This window comes from Heteronotia binoei, chromosome 2 (genome assembly GCF_032191835.1).
Source record: "Heteronotia binoei isolate CCM8104 ecotype False Entrance Well chromosome 2, APGP_CSIRO_Hbin_v1, whole genome shotgun sequence".
Lineage (NCBI taxonomy): Eukaryota > Metazoa > Chordata > Lepidosauria > Squamata > Gekkonidae > Heteronotia > Heteronotia binoei.
The window spans coordinates 151,596,675-151,616,605 of record NC_083224.1 but is presented as its reverse complement, the minus strand read 5'-3'; the positions used below and the strand labels follow the sequence as shown (position 1 = coordinate 151,616,605).

Here is a 19,931-nt window from a genome sequence, read left to right as displayed (position 1 = left end):
TAGCAAAATTTCTGGTAACAGTGGCTTCCATGCAAAGATGGAAACAGAGGGTGGTATTTATAAGATTCGTTCTGTCCAAGACTGGGTCAGCGGCTTGTTAATTAAAGAAAGGATGCAACACAAGTCTGTTAACAGCTCCCTGGTTTAAAAAAAATTCTGCCCCTATATTCTGCCTCTAGAGAAAATTGTGGGAATACTTTTTTTTATGGTGTTAATGTGAACTTAATACACAGAGATTTTCAGGGTTACCAGAAGTTACTACTGAATAAGGTGAGGGATGGTTGCATTTCCTTGGCTCTACAGATCTAGCATGCATCTACATGAACATGAACCCAAGATGGTTATGTCCTGTTTTCCATGTGCACACCTCAAATACCTGCCCATCCAGACAACCATCAGCGTTGCTAAATATATTTGTGATGCAGCTGCTCTGCTATATAGCTGATTTAAATATAATATTCACTGTAAGGTTAAGGTTTGTATATTTTTAAGAAGGAAAACTGTTACTAACTGATCCTGCTTGAGAAACTAGTGCAGACAAGTTATTGCAGAGTGAATGCACAGGGGGAAAAGGCAGGGGGAAACACCAGCACCAATTGTTAAGAATGGGGGTGGGGGGAGACATTTGGACAAGGATTCTCAGGGTGAAATTCTGGTGGGGGGGGTTAATGTGCTTGTCTTTATCACTTGATTTTTGTGGTATGTGGTGGACTCCACCCCCAATGCTAACCAGCTTCCCCCAGTCTGCCATAAGGATAACAAGAAGTTAGAATTTGGGCTGTATGGGATTAAATGGGCCAAATCAGGACACATAAAGCATCCCCCACATACACAGGGAACCTACATGGATGAACCCTTTCTAAGTAATTTGAAAACCACTGGTGTCTAGGGAAAGAAGAATGCCTTAGCCATAATATTTACTGTTGCCGCAGACAGTTAAAATTGTATGCAGCTTGTGATCAGGCAAAACAGCTCAGAGTTCTTACAGAAATCAGATAAAAACACCAAGAATAAAAATTTACAAAAAGGAGGATGAAAACAGAAATCTTTACAATCACTAAATTGGTGAGGTTCCTGACTCCATCTGAGGCACTGGAAATGCACAGCTGTACTTTGAACTAGCAGGGCCCATTTCAACCCAAAGCAAGATCATTCCAACAGGTGACTGTCCAGCTGCTGCCTAAGGAACTCCAGCAAATCCTCCTGTAACTTATTTATGTCAGTGACAAAATGAAGAACTTGATTTTTGACTGAAAACACTAGATGAACAGTCATAAACGTCATAATTCCTCCCCATCAGGTGATCCACCCACAGCTCACTATGAATCTTTACTTTAAAAAAAAAAGTATGAAGCATTCAAAAGAGAATGTGGAAAACTTCCTTTTAAGGAAGAGATTAATCCATTCCCCTTTCTTAAAGTGCAGACCCAGTGGAAGCTAGCCCTTCTCCTTTACAGGACCAATTCCAATATTTTCAACACAAAAGGGAGGGAGCAGAACTGAACATAGATCCTTCAAAATTTTATGGCCAATGTTCAAACATTGTCTTCCAGTCTCTCAGGTGGCATCGTCTGATCTTCTCTTCCCCAAAAGGAGGTTGCATGTCAGTCTTGAGCTAAGGGAGAAATAGTCCTCAACATCTGCCAATTTATTTCCCTTGTCTGCACAAAGTCAGGATGTATACAACTGTTGCTAGTGATGTGCCTTTTCTAAAAACCATATGCAGCTTTCATTGCCTTTTTAAATTTAAGCATAAAATTTCTTTCATGGCTTTTTTGTTAGCAGCTCAAAGTGGGATTGGCCCATTTCACTTGTGGAATAAAAGCCAATTCTAAAAGAGCAGCTATTTAACTGTGACCAGAATTTCAGCAACGCGGAGAGAACAAAAGAGGGGCTCAAGTCCTATGGCCACTTTTAAGCAGGGCGATTTCACTAGATCAGTACATTCGCTTGTTCACAGGCACCCGCTCTTGCATAACTGCCAAACTCTCTTTTTAATCTGTCCAATGACCTAATGCATCAATACTTTTAGACATTATAAAAGCATTCATTTGCATTAACATTTTATAGCATATGTCTTTCTACAGAGTCAGCATTTAACTAAAAACACTCACACTAATTTTCCAAGAATTGATGATAAAAATAAGCATGCTAAAAATATTTTCTCTTGTGTATTTCTGGGCAGCATTAATGAAAGCAACATTAATTTCTTCTGCTTTCACTCCTCAGTGCAGCATCTCTAGACAGATCTCTTAATTTACATCTAAACTGCAACTAATTATTTGCTGGAGAGACAGACAGAGCATTTGTCAAACAAGAGGAAAGCGCAGACAGTGAAACTTAAAATCATACCAAAAAACCTACAATGAAAGCTTTGCTTAAAAAACAGACAGTAAGTAGAGTTTAATAGCCTGAGACAGGTATGCTTTGTTTATTTCACAGATGCAATGGAGGGGGGGGGGGGTCTATTATTATTTTCTTGATATCAGCCCAACTAGAATTCATCTTTACTCAAATATATGTGGCAACCCACAGTGAATTCCCCCCACCATCTGTCTAATACCAGGAGTGAATGTACACAAGCAGTTTACAAAACAGTTATTTTAACACAGTGCACTTCACAAGCTGGTTGTCTATACTATTCTTGCCATGTGAGGGAAAAACCTCTTCTCCTGGTTGCTGATCAAGGGCAGAAGCATACAAAGAACAGATTCTTTTCCTCACCTGGCAAGACAATCCAGGCAAGCCACTTGCTGAAGGATCACATACATGACCATGACAATCCCAAACACAGCTAGGACAAGAATAGGTGAAAGCAAAAAGTATACAAACCTAAAAGGAGAGCCTCAAAATCACTACACACACAGCAAGGACAGTGTTTATTTATGTCTGTTCTTGACCAACAACAGCATGTGTCCTCACCTGATGTGCATAAAAATCAAGCAGCAGGCACACAACATTAGCCTCATCTTTCAGTATGTAGCTCCAGCTGGCTCTTGTACTACTGCTTCTTTTTACTGCTCATCAGAGCTTTTTTTGTAGGAAAAAGCCCAGCAGGAACTCATTTGCATATTAGCCCCCCCTACATCATCTTTTCACACAGGGTTTTTGTGGTAGAAAAAGCCCAACAGGAACTCTTAAGAGTGTTCCCTTAAGAGTGACTGCTGAATGTAATGAACAAGACTTCAGAAGCCACACTATACACAAGCTTATCTTCACAAGCCACACTATACTAAGCTCATACCAGTCCATCGTTCATTCCCATGATGGCAGCTAGGATACAATGGGTGATATACCAGACGGGCGTTTAAAGCCACCCGGGGGACGGGAGGCAGGTAGACCAAAACAGCACATCCACATGTGCACATCTGCCTACCATCCCCATCCTGCCCCCATCCCAGGCTTGCCAGAAGCCAGCTCAAAAAGGCACCACTTTCAAAGTAGTACCTTTTTGCTGGGGCACCTCTGAGGTGCCTCCCCAGCCATCTGGAAAGCCAGGAGGCATCCGGAGAGTGCCTGGGGAGCTGCAGACAGGATGCAAGAGCATTCCAGGTGCCCCATGGGTGCCCATGGCCCACCCCTTTTCTGAGCGCCATCCGGAAGTTCCAGGGTGCTTGATTTCCAGCTAGGTCTCTTTGGGACAGCTTGAAGCCGACCCAAACTGGCTGTCTGGTATCAACCTATAGAACTTTTCTACAGAAGGAGAGATTCTAGTGACATTGACTCCTCCATCAAATTCTAATTTTTGCACATATATAGCACAGTTATGGCTTTCATCTAACAGTAGACCATATGTGGTCTGTTCTACCCAAAGTATATAATAGAATTTTCCTGTGTCATGTTATATTTAGTTTGCAGATAATCCTTCCCAAACTGGTAAACTGAGAACAAAACTACACAAGAAACATAAGACATGGGCAGATGTCTCAAAGCCAGGCATGACAAGTGATAAACACAGTTCCCAATGCACCAGGGCCCAATTCAGACTGGAACTGCAGTGTGTGGGGAAAAGGGCTTTAGGCCTCTTCCCAGAACCATTTTCTCAACTCAAAGCAGCCCCAGGAGGGTGCTATTTCCCCTGTTGGTGGGATGTACTGTATAGTATTTCGGAAACCTCAATCTGACCTGTGCCAAAACATCTTTTGCACCTCGGCTCTCATGAGAACCAACCATGCGGACACTCTCTTAGTTACACATGAGCAGGTTGCTTGATTTACCCCCATATATTTGTCTACTAGGTCCAAGTCTGAGCACTTGTGACCCAGAACCTTAGGCAAATTAATAATCTACCCAGGCATCTGTAATGACTATCAATTATACAGATGAGCCTATTAACACATAAGAATTGCACATCGCTCTCAAACCCTGAGGTCTCACTGAGACATCATTTCTCCCTGCTCAGGACGCTGCCACAGGAAATTGTACAGAACGCTTGTCCCATCCTCAATGACACACACACACACTTCATTATTTTATTTTCAGCAACTGTCTTCTTGGCTGCTAGTAGAATTTGCCCAAGTAAGCATCTGTAATACTGAAACTTAACAGCATAACCCTATGCATGATTACTTAGAAGCACTGCTGACTGCCAAGAAAGCATGCCCAGGTCTGAAAGTTCAGGGTTACTGCTGTGGCTTCCTGCTTATCACAGTCATTTCCTTCTAGGACACACTTGTGTCAAAGATTATCTGGAATGAAGAGGTGAGATCACTAATGGAAAACCTGGAGGGTGCTTTAACTCTATGAACTTAAGGAAAACAAGCAGACTTTGTGCCTCAATGCCAACTGCACAAGTGGAAAATGAAAACAGGAAAGGAAGAAGCAACACACCTGGTTGCTTAACAAATCCCAGCACCCTGGGCAACTTTACAAGGCTATTATTTGACCAAGTATGGATAACAATATTTATGGCAACATACCCTTTCCTTCAGGATGTAATGGCCATAAAATGATGCTGATTTTTAACCACATGTTCAAGTCCTGTTTTACAACATAGGTTAACATTTAACTATACTACCTCAGAAGCATCTAAGAGTGATTCAGTAACAGGCTGGCCTAAAATGAAAAAACAGGCCTTGAACATATGGAGAAGCCAAACTTTGGGCAGTGTAAATTGCTCCAGAAATCTTCTTAATTAAACTAAAACAAGAATTAGGTTACCAACAGTGCAATTTAAAGCTTAGCTACATTTTTCAAAGTCTATTGAGGCTAACAGGCTTAGAAGTAGGGTTGCCAAGTCCGGCTCAAGAAATATCTGGGGACTTTGGGGGTGGAGCCAGGAGCAAGTGTGTGACAAGCACAACTGAACTCCGAAGGGAGTTCTGGCCATCATATTTAAAGGGACCACACTCCTTTTAAATGCCTTCCCTCCACTTGGAATAATGAAGGATAGAGGCACCTTCTTCTGGGGCCCCCTTCTTCTGACCCCGCCCCCCAGTCCAATCTTTTTGAAACTTGAAGATTTTTTGAGGAGAGGCACCAAATGCTATGCTGAAAATGTGGTGCCTCTACCTCAAAAACAGCTCCATCAAAGCCCCAAATACCCATGGATCAATTTTCTATTATACCCTATGAGAATTGGTCTCCATAGGGAATAATGAAGTGCCCAGCAGACATTTCCCTCACCCTCCACTTTCTGATGACCCTGAAGCGGGGGGAGGGCCTCCAAACCAGGGGATCCCCTGCCCCCACCTGGGGATTGGCAACTCTACTTAGAAGGCATAACTCTACTTAGGATAAGTTTTCAAAGGTTTGAAAAAGTACATCAAATAGAAACAATAAAACTAAAGCCAGCTGAGATGTTCCTGTGATTACTAGTGTGTATCAAAATCCTTCAGGCACTTCCAAATGTGCAGAACCCAATTACTGGATGTTACACAGTCATAAGACAGTACTGTTGCCTGGCACTTTACAAATGCACTTTCCACACAGCAAGGACCTCACTGATTTTCCTGTTTGATTTGCTCTGATGGTTCCTGCTCTTACATAGATCAAGACATGGGTCTGGACACAAAATGCCCTGATGACAGAAGTTCCATTCACACACGGTATGTTGCAAAGCTGCACAGGAAAGCTCAAACTGCAAATTTCTTTTGTTTATTTCTGGTACAACAGTTTAAATGCTGCAATATGAGCAGAAGAAAATGAAAGTGACAATGATGATTAATTACAAAAGTCACACGCTGACACTATGCTCTGCTTCTCTGCTTCAAGCAATCTAATATTCTCTCTCTTCCCCCCATCCCTTAAGAGTCAAACCACATAAATACTGGGGTATAAAGAACCACAAATGAAGAAGAGGTGCATCACTGGAGCTATCAACATTTACAAATAAAAGAAAGGGCTGTTTTACAAACAGGTTTGGAAGTAAAGTGGTCTTTCATACCTTGACATACTCCATAGCTGGGTCCACAGCAGTCTGCTTTCTGCAATGGAAAGACACAGCAATGAGACTGATGATTTCTTACTGTAAAGATCAGATGCAGAACAAAATCAAATGTACTGGATCTAAAGGCATAGATAATGCCACAGACCATCACAGAAAAGCTGGAAAAACTACAGAAAGGGGATGCAAGGGAAACTCAGGACCCAAAGACCCTTTTAATTTTGGCTCTCTGCCATTGCCACAATTTGCATAAGATATCACAAATATGTCCAAATCATTGATTTTATTCGGAGGTAGGACAAATTCACAAAACATCCTTAAAGGCTTATCTTCGATTAATGCTTACTTTTGAAGTCTTTACTTATTTGGTACATTTGTAGCCTGCCCTTCCATCCTTCCTCCAAGGAGGTCAGGGTGGCATACGCGGTTCTCCCTGCTCCGTTTTATCCTCATAACAATCATGTGAAATAGATTAAGCTAAGATTTAGTGGTTGGCTCAAGGTTATCCAGAGCATTTCTTGGCAAGCAGAAATATAAACCCAGGTCTCCACAGTCTTAATCCAACACTCCAGCATATATACCGCCACTGAGAGAATCCTTTTATCAATCATTGAGCAAATTCTTTTGTTTATCAGTCATTTTCTTCAACCCCAATTGAAGCTGAAGAATTTCCATTACTAGCCATCCAGCTATATATTTCAAAGTAATGAAAAGGCAATTTTCAAAGCACATCTAATTGAAACAAATGCATCAGTAGAGTCTAACCATTAACAGCAAGTGGAAGCATCTTTCATTTTCAAAGTGGTAATTTAATTTTGAATAGTGGGTTCAATATTACTGTGCCTCTTGAAAGATCTATTGTAACTGGAAGACAATTGCATTATATGTTACCTTGATGGAATTATTTGCTTTTGAAACCATAAATCAGTTGGAGCCTTGTTCTACAATTAAAAAAATACCCTCCCTATGCAATACAATATATGGATTAAAATTGTTCAAATCAGTAAACAAATAAGAAGAGCAGCTCTTTCTACTCAAGTGCACATAAACAAAAAAATCACTAAAAGTTTTAACACTTTGGAAGAGAATTTGGCACCACCCAGCCGGGCGGCCAATCGGCCGCCTTAGGATGGGTGCCGTTCTTTGCCTCCCCTGATGGATGGGGAGACTTGGTTTGCCCTGACTGCTTGGGGTGTGTGGCTGCCTTAAATAGGCTGGCCCATCCCCTCGCTGTGCAGTTGTCCTAGGGCTTGCTGGAAGAAGTTGGAGCCAGGCAGGCAGGCGCGGGGGAAGCGCCGGGATCAGAGGCGGAGGCAGCGGATCGCCCCCCCCCCCCCGAGGAAGGTACCTTCGCTCCATAAGACGCACACACTTTTCCCCCCACTTTTTTTGGGGGGGGGGTGCGTCTTATGGTGCGAAAAATACTGTATTTCAGCCTCTCTGTATTGTTCAGAAACAGGCCACACTCAACGAACTCCCTAAACTAACCAAGACTGAATCCTCATACTCATTTGACATGGCAAAACCAAGTGTAGCAATCTAGCTGATGATGCTCACCTCCACCTCCAACCCAGATAGGTTGCTCCAGCAGTTAAACTGCAGAATACCACACTTGAGCAGGAAAAAGCAGTATTAGGTGTTAGATCAGAATTGCTAAAGGAAGAATTAGAACTGGCTGCACAAGAAGATGTGAAATTATAGCTTCTAGTGGGTGTGGAAGAAATAGTTCACTGTTACTCTTGCTCTGAACAAACTATGGTAAAGACAACTTCCCAGCCTCTCCAGTAAAGTCTTTGTAAGTCTCCTATTGTAATATCTCCCTACAAGGTCCCTATTTTCAAGTCAGGCTTTCTACAATATTTGTAAGCACCAACTGTAGTTAGATGCCAGAATCCTGTTTCAGAACCAACACATACACCATGGTTAGTGCAAGTGATTTCTAAGCTTTATACCTGCACCAAACCAGGACAAAGAACTATGTATGCAGTAAATTCAGGTGGGCAGTATCTTATATCAGAAGAAGTGTGCCCATACTTAAAAAAAAAAATTGTTGGTCTTAAAGATGTCACTGGCCTCAAAATCTGTTATATGGTAAATAATTAAATGTTGTACATGAAGTTAGAACTAGACTCTGAAAGACAACTGATCTAAAAAGTTACAGACCAGAGATGGCCAAACTTACGTAACATAAGAGTCACAAAGAATAAATATCAGATGTTTCAGAGCCGCAATACATGAATGCCAGATGTTTGAGAGCTGGGATGGACAGAGGGAGGGAAGAAAGGAAAATAGATGGGAGAGGGAATGAGAGAGAGGCGGAAAGAAAGCAACTTTAACTTTAAATGCATTCTCTAAGATACTGGCTGGCTTGGAGAAGTGATTTAATGAGATAAATGCCTTTTCCAAGCTGCCTGATGGAGTGGTGGGCGTCAGACCCAGAGTCAAGGAAAAGACAAGTGAAGTTCAAGATCTTTATTCCAGCTTCATGGACATACACATGCGTTGTCGGAACTCAAGCCAAAGTGCGCCAAGCTAAAGCAAAGGTTTGCGTGAGGTTTCTATTAAGCTCTCATCACCATAGCTGCTGTTATCAGTTCCTGGGTCGCATCTCCTGCAGTTCCATCGAGGGAGGCAAATCAGTTACAAAATCCATAGACATACATTCCCATGGGCGTGAAGCAGGGGGAAGGGGTTGTAAATGTCCCAGTGGTAGGCCCCCCCTCTTCTTTGCCATGATACAGGTGGGGCATCCTGCGGTATATTCCCCCACATCCTTCTTCAGCCCCGGCCACCAGAATTGCCTTTGAATTAAATGCCCTGTTTTAACAAAACCGAAATGCCCCCCCCCCAACTTGGAATCGTGCGCCCTTTGGATCACTTGTTTACGTAAGGGGGGGCACGTAGAGTTTCTCCCCTTGGCGCCAGAGCCCATCTCCTGACTTGGCCAATTGTAAATCCTTCTCTGGGGGGTTATTGAGAAATGCTTGCTTCAGTTCTCCCAGGAACCCGTCAGGGGGTTCCGCTTCCTTCCGACTCTGTGCACGTGTGGTTACCAAAGAACTGAGTTGGGAGGGCATGAACAATGAGTCAACAACCTCCTCCCTCTTGCTGTTGTGTTGAGGGAGGCGGGACAACGCATCCGCCAGGAAATTCAGTTTTCCGGGGATATGACCCAGCTTGAAATTGAACTGCCGGAACAACCCCGCCCACCGAACTTGTTTATTGTTGAGGTTTTGGGTGGCGATGAGGGCGGCTAGATTTTTATGGTCTGTTCATAGTTCGAAGGGCTCCCTTGCTCCCTCTAGGTAGTGCCTCCATTTTTCTAGGGCAAGTTTTATGGCGGAGGCCTCCTTATCCCACACCAACCAATTGCGCTCAGTTGGGCTGAATTTTTGGGACAAGTATGCGCAAGGGTGCAACTGGCCCCTCCTGGAGCAATACGGCTGTGCGGGCAACATCGCTTGCGTCACATTGCAGCACAAACCTTTTGTTCTCGTCGGGGTATATTAGACAGGGCTCGGATGTAAACTGGGCCTTCAGTTCATCAAATGCCTTTGGCACTCTCCCATTCACCGGAGGCTGGAACTACACCTTGAGGCATGTGGTCCCCTCCCCTTGGTTTTCAACAGTTCTGTGAGGGGTAGGGTGACCTTGGCGAAGTTATTGATGAACCCCCTATAGAAATTTGCGAACCCGAGGAAACTTTGGAGCTGTTTGTGGGTTCCAGGAGACCCCCATTCCACCAGGGCTTGTAATTTATTTGGGTCCATTCCCAGCCCACCCATGGAGATGTGGTACTCCAAAAAATCAAGCTCTGTTTTGTGGAATTCATACTTGGACAGCTTGGCAAACAGTATGTGGTCATACAGGGTCTGTAGCACCTCCCTCACCAAGCGAACATGGGAGGGCAGGTCTTGAGAGTATATAAAAACATCATCCAGGTAACAGACCACGCTCTTATAAAGGTATTTTTGCAACACTTCATTTAGTTCATGAATACTCCCGGAGCCCCCTTGAGACTGAACGGCATGACCAAATACTCATATTGACCCTGTGGCATATTAAAGGCAGTTTTCCACTCATCCCCTTTCTTGATGCACACCCAGAAGTAAGCATCGCATAGATCAAGCTTGGTGAAAATCTTCCCTTGAGACACCTCTCCTAGGAGGTCTCATATAAGGGGAAGAAAGTATGCATTACTCATGGAAATTGCGTTCAAGCCGCGGAAGTCAGTGCAGAGCCGCAAACTGCGGTCCTTTTTCTTTCTGAATAACACCGGGGCGGCATGGGGGGACTTGGTGGGTTGTATGAACCCCCTACATAGGTTGAGTTCTAGATATCTTTGTAAGTCTTCCCTCTCCCCCCAGCTCATTGAGTACAGCTTGGCTTTGGGCAGCGGCTCCCCCTCTACCAGTTCAATGGGTCTGTGGGGGGAAGCGCCTCCTGGGCATCGAACACCTTCTGCAAATCTTGATATTCAGAGGGCAGACTGGGCACTTCGACCTTGGTGACGCAGTTTTTTCAAACTGGGGAAGGGATTCCTCGGGGATCAGCTCCCGAAACTGCAACACCGTTGACTTTGCTTTGGCCATTGGGGCACTGGTGCTGCCGGTCTTCTTCTTCGCCTCCGGCTTCAGTGGTTGGAGGTCCTTGGTTCCTTCGGCTTACTGGGACACTTGCTGGCAATGTGATTCCCCCCCACACACCTGAAGCACAACTTTGCTTTGGCACTCCGGTCACGCTCCTCTCAGGAGAATTGCTCAGGGGCTCGCTTGGGTAGGCTGGGTCGGGGTGTTTTCTCCCAAGCTTCTTTTGTGGGGCCCCCTTGTTGCTTCTTGTGGAGGGCAATCATCTTGTTGCAGTCCTCTATCTCACAAGCCAGCTGGGTCCACCCGACCAAATCTCGCGGTTCTCCCAGCTTCAAAACTCTCCATAGATGTGGGAATTTAGGCCCCTTTTGAACTGCTCGATCCTGGCCCCATCATCCCACCTACGGACCTTGGAATTCAGCGCCCTGAATTCGTTGAGGTAGTCTCGGGCCGACTCGGCACTCTGCTCCAGGTCTTGCAGGGCCACTATCACATTAGTCTCCCGCAGAGGGTCTTCAAAGTGGTGTCACAAAGCCCTCAAGAGGTCGGTGGCCGAGTTCAGAGCAGGCAATTGCCTCTCGAACAGGGTGACATACCATTGAGCTGCCGGTCCTCGAAGGCAGCTCCCGATGTATACTACCCGTGATTGTTCCGTTGGGAAATTGGGGGCCCAGACGCTGTGGTTACCCTGCACCGTCACTATGAAATAAGCCAGTTCAGCCCATCGAATCTTGCCTCACTGACTCGGGGACCCCCCGGCACTGGCACCAGCTCCTCAGGACCAGGTTGAGGTTGGGGCAACGGGTAGCACCCTGCAAGTGGGTCGCCTCCCACTGGGGGTTCCCTTCCCCAGTGGGGATCAGTGGTCTCTCACCCCCCACTGGGAATGGTTGCAAGGGGGCGGCGGCCACGATCCACTCCCCCATCGCTCGCACTTGTCGGGCGAGGTTCTGCATCTCTTGGATCATGAAGATGTGAATGGCTTGCATCTCCTTGCAGAGTTGACCGCTTTGGCTGGCTAGAGCTTCTTGCATCCACCAGTCCAGGAATCTTCTCCTCAACTCTCATCGCCCTGGAACCCCCATGGGTGGTAGAAACATTGCAAACCCGAGAGTTGATGGTATTGTTGGGGTCCTCTCTCAGATCTCCGATAATACTTTCTCGGAAATCCATGGAGCCCCAATTCTGTCTACGCACCATCACCATGACAGGAGTGACCCGCGGCCCTTCAGGCTTCAGTTCCTCCTCACCATCTGGTTTAGTAAGCCCTGTAGCCTGGCCCTGTTCGCCAGCCATCGTGAGTCTGGGATTAGGCTAGGCCAGGGTAAAAAGTCAGTTCCAACAAAATGTCAGATCTGGCGTCAAGGAAAAGACAAGTGAAGTTCAAGATCTTTATTCCAGCTTCATGGGCATACACACGCGTTGTCGGAACTGACCTTCCCGCCAGTCCCTCCAACTTATAAACCTTTGCCCTGACCGTTATAATTCAAGCCAAAGCGCGCCAAGCTAAAGCGGGAGATTGTGCAGGGTTTCTATTAAGCTCTCATCACCATAGGTGCTGTTATCAGTTCCTGGATCACATCTCCTCCAATTCGTGGCCTTGGTTGCGTAGTAACTAGTCAATTCCCAGACATGCCATCCTCCCCTCAGATACACAACAAGCAGCAATTCGTATCAAGAGCAGCACAGCAAGCACGCAGAAGCATAGTATTGTATAATTGGATACAGATGGAAAGAGGAACAAAATGGAGTGACTCTTGACAGTGGGGGCTTCAAGAGCCACACAATGTGTGTGAAAGAGCCACATATGACTCCTGAGCCACAGTATGGCAACCCCCACTGCAGACCAAAGTCAGCAAAAGGAGCCTTTTATACATTGTCATGGTTATAGAAAAATGGTGGTTTACCACTAGTGTTGCTAATAGCTATAACAAATATATATCAAACAGTTCAGCAGTTACGTTCTATGGTGTAGTTTTAAGACAATAGTAACACATGTATAAACACAGCCAGTGTAAACCCTTGCCCTTCAGTACAGAGCCATAAATGAAGGTACTTCAGGGAGCATCTTCTTCCATATTAGGTCAGCAGAGGAGTTTCTACTCTGTGTGCCTTCCAGTTGGAACATGACATTCTGTTAAATATGCATAATAAAACCTTCTCGGCTGTGGCACCCATTCTATGGAACTGCTTCCTCTGTGAGGCATCTTTTTCAATTCAGTGTACATTTTTTTGGAAGTTTCAACATCATAACATACAACAGTGACATATTATGGCTTGTCACAACAGTGGATGCCTTTAAATAGAGTTAATGAGACTTTGGGGAGAGGGGAAGAAGGAAGGAACACCATCCATAGCAGCAAACAATTGCTGGCGATGACATCAGATCTATGCCTTAGCATCCTCCCCCAGGTGATTTTTGGCTTCTGCTTCTGTATGTAAAGATGTTCCCAGCCAATGCCTCTAAGTTACAGTTCCCTTGCTTTATTTCTCTGTAAGTGTATACAAGACTAAAGGGGGGGGGGGGACACAACGTATCACTGATGTTATATTTCCCACTACCATCTGTAATCACTCATGTTTACCCGAGCCACCAGGAATATACCAACAGAATTACAACTATGGTCAAACACAGCTGCCCATAAGACCTTTATCATGAATCACAGCTGAAAGCCTCTTTCATTGCCATAATAAGCTCAGTCTTTCAACAGGCATTATAAAACTCCTAGTTAAAGGATGTTTAGCTTTCTGTTGATTTGTCTGGCTGTTTGCTCAAAGGTGCACATTAGGATTGAGGGATGCTTCTCCCTACTTGTGTATGGAATTAACTAAATCATGGGTTCACGTGCTGACTTTCCTCTGTATGTTTGGATTCTCAGTGATCAGATAAGCCTTATTTCCATGTCAACAAAAGAGCATTTGATGTATAAGAGTGGCTCATTAGCATTGGAAAGGAAAAGCTGTCGAGTCCTTCAGAAGATAAGAGAACAAAAAGCAGCTTCCCATTTGAGGAATAGCATTAACTTCTGACCCGTTTGCGTGACATCACTGACATTCGATACACACGGCAGGAAAAACAAGTTGACAGTTAATGTTGAGGCTTGCCTTTTACTAGGTTAATCTTCTAGATGAATCGGGCCTTTTTCTCCATCTTAGCATATCTGACAGGAAAACCCAACCAAGTTTCAAACGCTGGTTTTTGTTTTTAGTTAAAGGGTTTTTGTTCTGGTATCAGGCAGACAATTTTGGTAATCTTAGTCACATATGCGGTGATAGGTGCTGAAGGAACCCTATTTGTAATTTTTTTTAAAGGTAGTCAAAATGGGATAGGTGTTTGGCTGTGATGTTTCTTATAAGCTAACAACCAAGAGGCTTCCACTAGGTAGTCAACTGAAAGTCAATGCAGTAACACAGAAGGATGCTGAAATCCCATTTTTCCAATAGGGCAGGTCTAAGCATGGGACTTGACAATGTACTTTGATTTGGCATTTGAACTGATTTTTATCTCACCCTTCCTTGATGGAACTCAAGCTCAAGTACATGGGCTCTCCCCCTCTATTTTACCTTCACAAAAACCCTGTAAGATAAGTTAGGCTGAGAGAACAACTGGCTCAACAATATTTATAGCAAAGTTAGGATTTGAACCAGGTTTTCTTACATAGTCCATCACTCTGATCACTATAAGGCTCACCCAGGAGGCAAGCTACAGGCCAAGAACCCTTTGGCTCTTGTTTTTCAGCTCACATCTCTTTTCACACCAGGTACCTATAGCTGAAATGGAGGAAGAACAAAAAAATCCAGCCCAGATCTCATTCAGTTACCATAAACGGGAGGTTCCTAAGCTTCCTCCCCTGCATACTGGCTTTGTGCAAACATCGACAGCATCAGGGTTTGGTGTGGTCAGGTACTTCGCAAGACCCATTCCTCATCAGCTAGCTATAGCTGGATGGATCTTGCCCCTCCTACCTGCCAGCTTGGTGAAGTGGTTAAGTGTGTGGACTCTCATTTGGGAGAACCAGGCTTGATTCCCTACTCCTCCAATGCATCTGCTGATGTGACCTTGAGTCAGTCACAAGTTCTCACAGAGCTGTTCCTCTCAAGAGTAGTTTTTGTCAGAGCTCTCCCAGCTCCACCTACCTCACAAAGTGTCTGCTGTGAGGAGGGAAAAGAGATTGTAAACCACTCTGAGACAACTTCAGGTAGTGAAGGGCAGGATATAAATCCAATCTTCTCTTCTTCTCATTCATTCACCCCTTCTTTCTGCCTAAAAACTGTAGGCAGTACACATCGCACAGCAGTGAAAATCATGGACTAAAACAGGAGGAACAAATGCCAGCATCAAAACATCATTCAGAGTCCTTCCTGTCATTATTCTGCTCCAGAATGCCTGGCAAGAAGGCACCACCGGGGGCGGGGGGGGGAGCGGTGTCTATAACCTGGAGAAGACAAAAATCTGTACAGCCTGCACTGAGACCTTGGGAAAAGGAAAGGAAAGGTCCCCTGTGCAAGCACCAGTCATTTCCAACTCTAAGATGATGTTGCTTTCACATTTTCACGGCAGACTTTTTACCGGATGGTTTGCCATTGCTTTCCCCAGTCATCTACACTTTCCCCCCAGCAAGCTGGGTACTCATTTTACCGACCTCGGAAGGATGGAAGGCTGAGTCAACCTCCAGCCGGCTACCTAAAAACCTAGCTTCTGCCGGGGATCAAACTCAGGTCATGAGCAGAGCTTAGGACTGCAGTACTGCAGCTTTAACACAGCGCAATGGGGCTCTTAAAGGAAAAACTATAAATGTAAATAAACTAATAAAAACTCTTGTTAGCCCCACTGCATGCATAGCAACATCACTTTCTCCTCCAGAAAAAATACGTTGCAAGATGATTTATTTTCTAACCCTACCTGCTCCCTCCTCGACATTTAATTTAAAGTGTCATCCTCAACAAGATATTCAAGTCCAGAAGAGATAAGGCAGAAAAATATCTCTCGTTCCAAGGATAAGTAAGAGGTCTGCCTTGTGTAGTTGTTCCTGTTGCCACACCCCTTGTTCTTGAACCATTCTGTTTAGCATCTTTCTTTCCCAACAGAACCCTGTGGAGCAGAGTGTTAAAGCTGCAGTACTGCAGTCCTAAGCTCTGCTCACAACCTGAGTTTGATCCCAGCGGGAGCTGGTTCAGGTAGCCGGCTCAATTGGACTCAGCCTTCCATCCTTCTGAGGTCCGTAAAATGAGTACCCAGCTTGATGGGAGGAAAGTGTAGATGACTGGGGAAAGCAATAGCAAACCACCCCGTAAAAAGTCTGCCGTGAAAGCAACATCACCCTAGAGTCGGAAACGACTGGTGCTTGTACAGGGGACCTTTCCTTTCCTTTTTCCTTCCCAACAGTAGATGTCCTTCCTGAAAGAAAGACCAAATCCTACTCAAGAGGAATATAATCACTGGTGCCCAAATTTTGACTTGTCTTACTTAGCCATGTCATTAATTTGGAACACCACAAACCCTCCCCTCTCTTCATCAAGTCTTGCGATATTCACATATAATTCTATGGAGGGAAGACAGTTTGTGCAAATCCTGCGCCACAGCCCACATAGCTGTGCCTTGTTCAAATTTTTGAAGTTAGAAACTCTTAAATACTCATGCTCATGTACGCTTCTGCAGAAAGCACAAGCCTGCCCTACTGCTGTTGTCCACAAAAGTCTACTTTCTGCCTCCCAATAGCAATGTGGACCAAAAGAAGAGTATTTTCTTTTCCTCATTCTGATCATTTGCAGGAGATATCAAGAACATCTTTCCTCCACAGAGACAGAAGGGGAGGAGGTGTGTGTGTGTTCCTGCCTGCAGAAGCACAATGTTCATGTTCCCCATGGAACAAAGGAGGAGCTACTGCCTTTCCCATGTGCTGGATTTTCTGTTGGAAGAGAGCAGATGCACTTTGCCAGAGGTAGGGAGGCAAGGAACACTGAACATAATATTTTTAATTTATATCCCGCCCTCCCCGCCGGAGCAGGCTCAGGGCGGCTCACATAATATAAAATACAGTATACAGTAGTACAATAATAAAACAAAATAAAATACCCCAATTTACAATTATTCATCAGTTAAACATTAAAGCATCAATAAAACCAGAGTTTAAAACCACAGATTAGTTTAGTGCTACAAATATAACATAGCTTTGCATAATGACAGTATAATAATTCCACATTAAAAAGCCAGCTGGAAGAGGACGGTCTTGCAGGCCCGGCAGAACTGTACATCTTACAAACAAAAGTTGCTAGGAACTTATGGCACATCTAAAAACCTGAAAATAGCCTCGTCCCCATGTACAAAAACTTCCTATCTCACCTGGCTGGAACTTGCAGGGCTCTTTTTCTAGCAGGAACTCATCTGCATATTAGACCACACCCTCTGATGTAGCTACTCATACTGGAGCTTACAATAGGCCCTGTACTAAGAGCCCTCTAAGCTCTCAGAGGATTTGCTACATCAGGGGGGCGTGGCCTAATATGTAGAGGAGCTCCTACTAGAAAAAGTGCCCTGGCTGGAAGTAATTCTTGTACCACAAGAATGTGGTTGTTTATGAGCTTGATACAAATGGTGCCAGAACAAGGCACATCTATGTGGGCTGCAGCACAGCATTTGCATGAACAGCTGCCAACCTCAAGGCAAGGCCTGGGATTCCCCCAAAATTACAACTGAACTCCAGATTACAGGAATCAGTTCCACTACAAAGAAGCATAAGGTAAACTCTATCACAACACATCTTTGATGAGTTCCCTCCCCAAACTCCACCCCCAAATTTCCAGGAATATCCCAACCTGGAGGGGGCAATTCTGTTTGCAAGATTCCAGTTTTACGTCCAAATAATTTGTGAAACCTGACAGGACAGGCAGGAGGAACTCCTCTTAGCTGAGTGTACTCAGCAAGGAGCTACACAACAATACTGTCATCCAGTGATGCCCTCAAATTACTAGTTACAGTCCTACTGCCAAATCTGAGCCAAAATGTACATCTTGAAAACAGGGCACCTAATGACCAGACAAGCTTTAATAGAGATAAGAGGATAAGGAGTCTCTTCATATTTAGAGGAAAGGATGATGATGATACTGGATTTATATCCCACCCTCCTCTCCAAATCTCAGAGCAGCTCACAGTCTCCTTTACCTTCCTCCCCCACAACAGACACCCTGTGAGGTGGGTGGGGCTGAGAGGGCTCTCACAGCAGCTGCCCTTTCAAGGACAACTCCTACTAGAGCTATGGCTAACCCAAGGCCATTCCAGCAGGTGCAAGTGGAGAAGTGGGGAATCAAACCTGGTTTTCCCAGATAAGAGTCCTTACACTTAACCACTACACCAAATGAAGGGGGAGGAACCCTAATTTGGGCTGCCTGCAATATGAAGTCTACTTAGGCCTGTGGGCCTTATATCTGAGGACCCTTAATCCTGCTTTATCATGTCTTGGGAGAAAAAGAAAACAAGGACTGCAACATCTCTTCTTCAAATAGATACAATTCATTTATTGAAAGAAAAGCCAATCCCATTTATCAATGGCCTTGTCTGCTCATGCAGCAGAATGAGGTGGCAGAGTGCTGAGAAGGCAGAACAGCCTGGACTGTACTCCTTTCAGGCAAGCAATCACATTTTTCAAAATCCCCTGTAAATACCTACAATAAACAATACTCTCTGGGGCTGTTCTGGATAAGGAAAATGAAGGGAGGAGACTGAAACATCATCTCCCCCTATGCAGTGATCCATAATGCAAACTAGGAAATGGTGGAGGGAGCCAGACACTACATGCTATAAAGGGTAAGGAGTGGTTTAGCTCTTCATCATAGGAAGCTGCAAGTAGGTGCATATGCTGGTTGGGGAAGCAGAAGATAAACAGGTTTCCTACCTGTAACTGATGATCTTCGAGTGGTCATCTGTGCAGTCACACCGATGGGAGAAGGCGCCAGCGCCGATCACGATCGGTAAACTTCAAAGCTGCGGATTTCCGCATCTCCGCCCCAGTGCGCATGCCCAGGAGCCCCACCGCGCATGCCCACTGGGACGGGAGCGGACATCCCGCCAGTTCCTTCTGACCGCTGCGTCAGCCCACTGACGGACCGGCCGCAGAGGGGAAGGAGGGCGGGTAGTGTGACTGCACAGATGACCACTCGAAGATCATCAGTTACAGGTAGGAAACCTGTTTATCTTCTTCGTGGTCTCTGTGCATCACACCGATGGGAGACTAGCAAGCTAAGCATACCTGGAGGAGGGTGCCACGGTTCGTCAGTAGGAAACAGATTGCAGCACAGCACGACCCACCAAAGCCTCCCGATGACGCCTCAGGTCCAGGGCATAGTGCAACACGAAGGTGTGCGGTGACGCCCATGTCGCAGCCTTGCAGATGTTCTGAAGGGGTACACCCCTCATGAATGCCGCCGAGGTGGCCATCGCCCTAGTGGAATGGGCCCGCACCGGCCCCGGAAGCGGCGTCTTGCAGAGCAGGTAACAGAGCCGAATCGTCTCGACAATCCACCTGGACAGTCTCTGGGACGATATTCTCTGCCCCCTCGTCGCAGTTGCGTAAGACACGAACAAGCGGGGGTCCTTTCGCGAGCCCTTCGTACGATGTACGTAGAAGGATAACGCCCTTTTTACATCGAGAGCGTGTAGCCGGCGCTCCGATTCCGACGCCGGGTTGGGGTAGTAAGCCGGCAACGAAATGTCAGCGTTGAGGTGGAAGGAGGACAAGACTTTCGGTAAGAAAGTAATGTCCGGACGGAGCACTGCCCCCTCTGGCGTGAAGGACAAATAGGGGGCATCACTTCGGAGGGCCGCCAATTCGCCCACTCGCCTGGCCGACGTCACCGCCACTAGGAAGGCCGTCTTCCATGCCAAGAGGTGCGGAGCACAGGTGGCCATTGGCTCAAACGGCTTGCCGGTTAGAGCCTTGAGCACTAAGACCAGGTCCCAG

At 45.4% G+C, this 19,931-nt stretch overlaps 1 protein-coding gene across 1 annotated transcript in view; it reads right to left on the bottom strand.

Annotated features, from left to right (window-relative positions):
* The window catches only part of BCAR3 (BCAR3 adaptor protein, NSP family member), a 97,828-nt gene that overhangs the window by 61,805 nt on the left and 16,092 nt on the right, over window positions 1-19,931 (bottom strand). Inside the window, exon 2 of the mRNA XM_060232239.1 lies at window positions 6,386-6,425. Coding sequence (XP_060088222.1) covers window positions 6,386-6,425 — 40 coding nt within the window. The remainder of the gene's footprint in view (window positions 1-6,385; window positions 6,426-19,931) is intronic.